The sequence below is a fragment of the Centroberyx affinis genome, unplaced genomic scaffold (genome assembly GCF_046629955.1).
Source record: "Centroberyx affinis isolate AG114_WGS23_722 - 3 ecotype Tasmania unplaced genomic scaffold, CSIRO-AGI_Caff_v1 ptg002222l_1, whole genome shotgun sequence".
NCBI lineage: Eukaryota > Metazoa > Chordata > Actinopteri > Beryciformes > Berycidae > Centroberyx > Centroberyx affinis.
The window spans coordinates 27,501-34,951 of NW_027280522.1; the positions used below are offsets into that span (position 1 = coordinate 27,501).

The following is a 7,451-nucleotide window of genomic DNA, read 5'->3' on the forward strand; positions in this document are numbered from 1 at the left end:
TGTGAGTTATTTGTAATTTACTTTTCTGGCGCACTCACATTCCCTCAACCTGCCTCCTCTGCTTCTACTGCAGTTAATGATTTCCTACGTGTCCCAGAATGCCTTTCGACAAACCCTCAGAGAACGGGCCTGAACTTGTTGTATTCAGCTGTGGGTTATACGTGTAAGTGGAGAGAGAAATAGCGATAGCCTAGTAAGAGCAAGAGAGCGAGAGTCGCACCCCTTACTCGAAATGTCTCGTGGCTGCATTGCATTCTGGTCTATTGAGGCTGCTGTCAGTGGAGAAATTGGTCTCTCTCCTCTTGTGGAAAATCCCCTCCCACTTTAACCTCCCTCTACCTGCATTTATAGCAGCTTTAGTAGTTTATGATTTATTTGCTGTACTGACTAAGCTTCAGTAGTGGTAAAGTTATCTCTTCATTCCTAGGTTTGAAGTTAAATTACCTTCGTCGGATTATTAATTATTGAAATTAGGAATTATGATGTCTAGATTAATATCCCTTATCCCTTTTTCTTCTGTTATCAGATAAACCAGTTTAAGCTATCCCATAATAAAACATTGGACTGGAACTCCTGTCTTTGCTAATCTGTCCTAACAGACAAGCCACTGAGTTGGTGATATTCCTGGAACCAGACTATCCTTAGGAGATCAGCAGTATTCCTTCAAGCTAAATATTCTTCACTTCTTCTACGATGGATTTCTCCCTGTATGATTGTTGAACGTCTCTTGGTGCAAAATGGCGGCTCTAGAAAGAAGCCCTCACTCTTTGATTCTGAGGGACTGACACCAAAACCTGATGTTTTAGATCGCTGAAACATTTTCTGATATCAAACTCCATTGTATCTGCACTGGAATTATCTCCACTTGATGTCACACCGTTTGGCCAGTTATCCACGGGAATAAGAAAAATACATACAACACCAAACTACAAAATGGGCCGAGAAATACAAGGTACATCGCCATAGCTGTTTTTTTGTAACAGTGTTAAAGAGTTTTAGGGTGGATTTCTCCTGTAAGCACCAGGCTTTTGACTTCAGGGCTTTGGAACAACCCGCCTGAGAGCTTTGACTAGCAGAGTCACTATCATCTTTTAAGTCACTTCTTCTTCTTCTTAAAGTGGTAATCCATGAGTTCCCCCTTTTTTTTCTTCAGTGACATCTTTGTTGCCAAGTGCTCATTGCTGTGGTGTTTCTGCACTGCACTTCCCACAGATCACCTGTCAATCAAACAGTGTGATGTCTTTTTCCTTGGGTTTTCTGCTGATGAAGTTTGAGTTTCTGTAGGTGGCACTCTCTTCTTTGTCTGTTCAGCCATGGTGGCTATAGCTGCTCATGCCAACTACCCAGTTCTTCTAGATATTCTTCTATTCTATTTGTCTGCTGCTGGAAATGTAAAACACATCACTTTCTGTGTACTTTTCCAGGGAAAGACCTATACCAGACACCGGGTGTTCAGAACAGCAAATGTAAAAGTGTTCAAGAATTGGCTATAGGTTCAATCATTATTGTGTTCAATCACTGACAAAATGGACATTCATTGACATGAAAATGTTACGCAATATCATTTTAAACTCATTTTTGTAACCTTTGCCTTTATGCAATGTCTTCTATCCAATTGTTTTTACTGTTGTTTTACCCTCTATTCTTACCTTTTATCTTGTGCTGTCTTCTTGTTTGCACTTCTTGTAATTAATTTATGAGTATGATGTTTGCTTTTAAATCATTGTTAAAGCACTTTGTCATCTATTTTTTATAAAAAGTGCTATACAAATAAAGTTTATTGCTGCTTATATGCAAGAAGACCATATCAAAGAGAATGGAAAATCAGCAGCGCTTCAATTAAAAGCACATTCGCAGGAATACAAGCCATGCAAAAGAATAATGTGTCTTCTCTCTGCCTTTCTCTCTCTCTTATATAGCTAGAGGATTTGTGTATTGAGGGCAGTTATTTATATATGAACCCCCTCCCCCCCCACCCTCTCTCTCTCCCCCTCTCTCTCTCCCCCTCTCTCTCTCCCTCTCCCTCTATTCTATCTGTCACTTGCTTTGGGTTTCGTTTAGCTGAGACACACAGGCCCGATCTGAGGGCTTTCCAATTAAAGGGATTGTGATATGAAGAGTGCGAGGCTAGCGTAGCCCAACCGCTTACTAATTAGCCAACAGGAAATTAGCAGAAGTGGAGTGACGCGGCAGCGAGACAGCGACCCGCACCAGCGATTAGCACCGCTGTTTGAAGTCTTCCCACTGTCCAATTAAAGGGGTAGACATTTGTATGTGTGTGTGTGTGGCGGGGGGGAACTTCTCTGGCCTGTTTGGTTTGGTTGAGTTACAACAGGAGTAGTCTGTTGCGTTGCTCTATACACATACAGAGTGCAAACTTAAGTAAATGTTCCAGTGTTAATAAGTGTTGTTTTTTCAGTGACAATTATTTGAAGTTGACAGGTGTTGATTGGAGTATTGATTGTTCACTCATAGAGCTGATATGGCTGTTCAAAACTATCTGGAACTAGAAGGGCACTCGGAGAGCGTAGACCTCCGCCAAGGTTCGTGCTATTATTGCTTGCTCGTGAGTCGGATCCGGATCCGCAACAAAATTTAATGGGTTCTTCCTTGGCCCATGCTACACCCTTCCAAGAAGTTTCATGAAAATCGGGCCAGTAGTTTTTCAGCTAATCCCACTAACAGACAAACAAACAGACTAACAAACAAACAAACAAACAAACAAACGGCACCGACAACATAACCTCCTTGGCGGAGGTAACAATGAAACAAAATCAACCGCACACCCAAAAGTGAAGGTGCTGGAAGCTACGGCATAAACACTAGAAAGAGAAAAATGCTATCCGCACACTTCTGTCAGATGAAAAAGTACTATGTGTTCAGCAAAGCAAAGCTGAATAAATAGTACTTTTGCATCTGACAGAAGTGTGCGGATAGCATTTTTCTCTTTCTACCGTTCAAAACGATCTAAAAGTGTTAAATTAACTATTTAAATTGATGAGGGTGGACTTAGCATAGGGTGAGTGGACAAACAACTCTCCTATCATCATCTCCTTGTCACCTCCAAATAATTGTCACTAAAAAACCATCAACACTTATTAACACTGTATAATGTGCTGTGAATGAAACAAACTAGATGCAAAGCGAAGCGGTGTTATCTCTATAAACTGTCTAGAAAGCCAGTGGGGAAAACAAGGTTAAGCTGACCTGAAGGGAGAGACTGAGCAGCGATCATTCACTGTGGTACAAGGCTCACTGAAAATACTCACTGTATCTTCTTTGTGAAATTCTTTGTCACTATGCCTCCTTCCTCTTGCTTCTCTTCGTGTTTTCCTATCAAAAAAAAAAGAAAAGACAAGTGAGTGAACTGAGTAACCTCGAATGTCCCCAGAAAATGATTTAATTTAATATATTTTCTCTTTTGTTGTGTTTTATATTGTATGTGACTGTCATCTCTTCTTGTAAAACACCCAATTAGGAACGAGCAGTGGGAATTAGCAGAAGCTGTAAATGATGTGATGCATTACATTGGAAAATTGTTCTACAATTCTCTATGTAGACTGTACCTGCCTCTATAAAATAAAATAAAATAAATGTGTAATGGTTTTTCAAGGTCACAGATCAGGTAAATGAGAATTAAAAGCGTCCTTTTTGCCACTTTAAATGGGACATTGATCAGATCTAGTAATCACTGGGATCCTCTATTAAATCTATCCAAGTACTTTAGCATGGATGGAAATGAAAAGCTGTTGATTACGCTGAAATCAAAGTGCGTTTCATTTGGCAGACACAGCTTTCCATTGCCCAATCCAGTTCCAGCAGTGTTTTTACTTTGCAACCTCCAGGGTGGGTTGCATTCCCCCTCTGTGTTATGGACTCTCTGTGTCGACATGTTAGTGAGTCACACACACACACACACACACACACACACACATGCACACACACTGCAAGTGAAATGAACATGATGAAACACCCATCCGTTCCTTTTAGATCCTTCCAAGAACAATTCCCCCAGCGGAAACACACAGAAAAATGTTCGACTGAACTGGGGGAGGACAGCGAGGCCTGGAAAGCCCCCCCCCTCCCACCTGCCCCCCCTCCTGCCCCAGAGGAACGGGCCTCCTCTTCCAAGCTCTGTTTATGGCTGTTCTGTGTCTCTAGGTCACTCGCAGCTGCTCTGGGGCTGCTAAATGTCAGCGCCGCCAGCAGCTCGGCCCGTCCCGCCCCTCCGCCCCTCCGCCCCTCCGCCCCCCCCGCTCCAGGCTCGACTATGCGCTACCCTATACCCCCGCTGTGACGTCTTTGCCTGCCCGAAAGTGCTGGACTCCACCGGAGATCGAGGCCGGGATACATAAAGGCTCCAGAGAGTGAAGTCATGTGATTATATAAACTTCATCATGACTCAAGAAGTAAAAACTGGTCCCTCAGATGTTTCATGAATAATGGAGGTCAGAGAGTACGAGGCGCCTCTCCCTGTTTCCCAAGTCTCTTATGACGGAGATGTCACATTCCAGATGCTCTGTGTAACAGGCTCCTGGGAAGGGAGATGGCAGGCAGTATCTTATAACAGATAATATAACATACAGCTATGCCCATCAAACGTTTTCTTCCTGAGGTTAGGGCTATACGTTTGACAGCCGGAGCTATAGGAGTACAGATGTGGATGGGGATTTCTGGGAGGGAAGGCGTGCACTGTGTTTCCTTGTGTCTCGTACATGCTTGCAACACGGTCCCAGGCACACTTTTAGAACGAGGTCGAGTCACTGTGGCAGGCAGGCAGGCAGGCAGGCCGGCCCTCCGTGGCGCTGATTGAATGACCCAACTGGCATACCAACAATGTGTTTATAAAAAGCCCAGCGCTGCGGCCGGCTCTCCTCTGTGCCCTCGTCTGTCCTGGGTATCCCTGGCATTTGCCTGTCTTTTGAAGCTCTGACTCCAGGCAGGCCCTTAAGGCAGCGATTTTTCACAAGTTATTCTCATTTAGCACCATAACCAATGACCAAGCTAGAATGTCAGCGAGAAAACTGCATGAGGACCCCGGGGTTAAAGAGTCAGTTTCCAGAACATTCTGCTCTGTCTTATTGTAAACAGAGACTGTTGTCACGGGCCTTGCCTTAAATCTAAATCTAGCTCGTGGCTGAGGGAGTGATTCTCTAGGAATCTGAAACAGGTGTCTAAGCTTGAGGATCTGCCTGCCAATCTGCAAGTCACTGTCCCAAAATCTATCTAGCTCATCCACATCACGACTCATTGCTACTGAGAGCGTGTTATGCTACCGAGGCTTTCCTCTACTCTGCTCCCACTGCTTGGAAATTATTTAAAACTAAAAGAGCCGGTCTCTCTTGGTAAAGTTAAATTGATTAAAAGGGATCTTGAGGGAGAGTCAGTAAAGTGCTCTATGCTTTGTCTTGTCAGGATCTGTTTAGGCCTGGACATTGATCTATCTGGACTGCTGCCTTTTCAGCACTCATATAGTGATTTCTGACTTTACACTGACCTATTTTGTGATTTTAAATGTATTTAGCGTGTGTATGTCCATGTATGTTGTTTTGTCTCATATGATGCAGTTTTCTTGGCCATGTCTCTCTTTTTAAAGAGATTTTTAATCTAAATGTGACTGCCTGGTTAAAGGTTCAACAAAAATACAATATTTAGAACTGAAGAGGTATTTTTACACTATACTGTTTCTTATAATCTGACCTGGTGGCATTATGTTGGAGTAGGACCCTCTAAATTGAACGTTTTGATTGATCATCATAAGACATCACAGCCACCAATCTAAGCAAAACTCAAATTCACTTTTAGAAAGGCATTAAATTATGCTTTTCCCTTTAAATACCCTGTCCTCACATAATTTACATTAGTTGGATACTACTTAATGTGGTGTATACTATGAATTTACATCATAGAGACTTATGTCAGCCTAAAAATGTGGGTAAACTGGGTTTAGGTGGGATTACAGTCCACAACACCCACAATAGCAAGCAAGGCCTCTCTCACCTGACACTTCTACAAAGCCATCTCTCGTTTTGACGTGTAATTCCTCTGGTTTGAAGCTGTGGACGTTCACGCACACTTTCCACGGCTCCCCCCCGGTGGTCGTGGGAGAGCTCCGGGAGGGTTCACTGTATCTGCTGGTGTACACCGTGGGCCCTCCCGTGGACTGGCGTGGGGGGAAACCCGTGCGTATACTGCTGGTGAAAGGCGAGGTGCTGAGGCGCGTGCTTAGCCGGCCCGGCCGAGCCCAACCCGGCCAGTCCATTGCGAGATCGTCGGGGAAAGGAGACATCCCAAAGTCATCTTCCATGAACCGAGACGCGAGCTGATCCCTGAACGGAGATTGCTCTCTGAACGGCGATTCACCAAACGGATCCCTGGGAATCCGCTGCCGGCTTCCCATCGTGTAGAAGTCTCCCTCTGCCATGTCCAGCTGCGCGGTGCCACAAGGTCAAAACCAAAAAAGTTCAACTATGTGTTCAAGTCCTAGTCTGAAACAAAACGGCACTACACAGAAGTATCTATTTCTATGTCTGTATCTATATCCCTAGATAATGTAGGCTAAATGTAATAACTTCACAAAGTAGAAGTTGATCTCTTTTGGATAGGTTTTACGCGCATCACCGTGACGCAATTCGTCACCAAGTCACCTGCTGATCCAATACCAAACTCTTGAGTAGACCCAGATCCTCTGAAACCTCCAAGTGAACTGATCTAATTCCTGCTGGCTGTGGGTTTTATATGGGAAGGCAGATTTCCCAGACGTTGAGTCGGCACTAAACCAGTATCCAGAAAGTGCTGGGTGGATCTGGGAGCAACTGCACTGCAAAAAAACTCATTTGACTTAGTTTGGAAGCTTAACATCTCGTTTTTGTTAAAATAAGTGAAAATGGGATGACATAAATGCTTTCTCAATTTTCTTCTAATTCAAATAAACTTTTTTCAACAATTTGCTAGAATCAAATTACATTATCTTGATAGGCTACAAATGGAGTGAGTTGCCTTATTTGAAGATATCCCTGTTTGTTTCTAACAAATAAACCTCAGTTGAAAGGAAAACAGAGATTGTCTCACTACAATGTCGGTTTTTTCACTTGCTTTAGGAAAAATAACATTTTAAGACTCAATGAAGATTAAATGGCTTGTTAAGGTGGACATTTTTTGCAGTGCAGGGGCAGCAGCTGACCAGAGACCCTCCTCCCTTTTACCAAATTAAGTCTCCAACCACACGTCAGTCACTCACACAGTCAGTTATATCTGTTGAGGCTGCCTCCCCTCGGTGACTCATTAGCTTTATAATAGAAAGTAACGCGGGGGCTTCAGGTCAAACGCACTGATGTCACGGTACGGATAAAACAAACAGCTAATACCTCAAGTTTGTGATGGTGTGTATTTACTGTTGATGCAGCTGCTCCTCTAACGGTAAGTCACAGTGTTTTCAAATGTTTTCAACG

General features: G+C 43.4%; 1 protein-coding gene across 1 annotated transcript in view; it reads right to left on the bottom strand.

The window, feature by feature from the left end:
* Positions 1-6,653, bottom strand: part of hspb8 (heat shock protein b8) — an 11,780-nt gene extending 5,127 nt beyond the window's left edge. The window contains exons 1-2 of the mRNA XM_071532619.1: positions 6,001-6,653; positions 3,270-3,333 (exon numbers count right to left, since the gene is read on the bottom strand). Of these exons, the coding sequence (XP_071388720.1) occupies positions 3,270-3,333; positions 6,001-6,424 (488 nt within the window). The 5' untranslated portion in view covers positions 6,425-6,653. The remainder of the gene's footprint in view (positions 1-3,269; positions 3,334-6,000) is intronic.
* Positions 6,654-7,451: the final 798 nt, after the last annotated feature.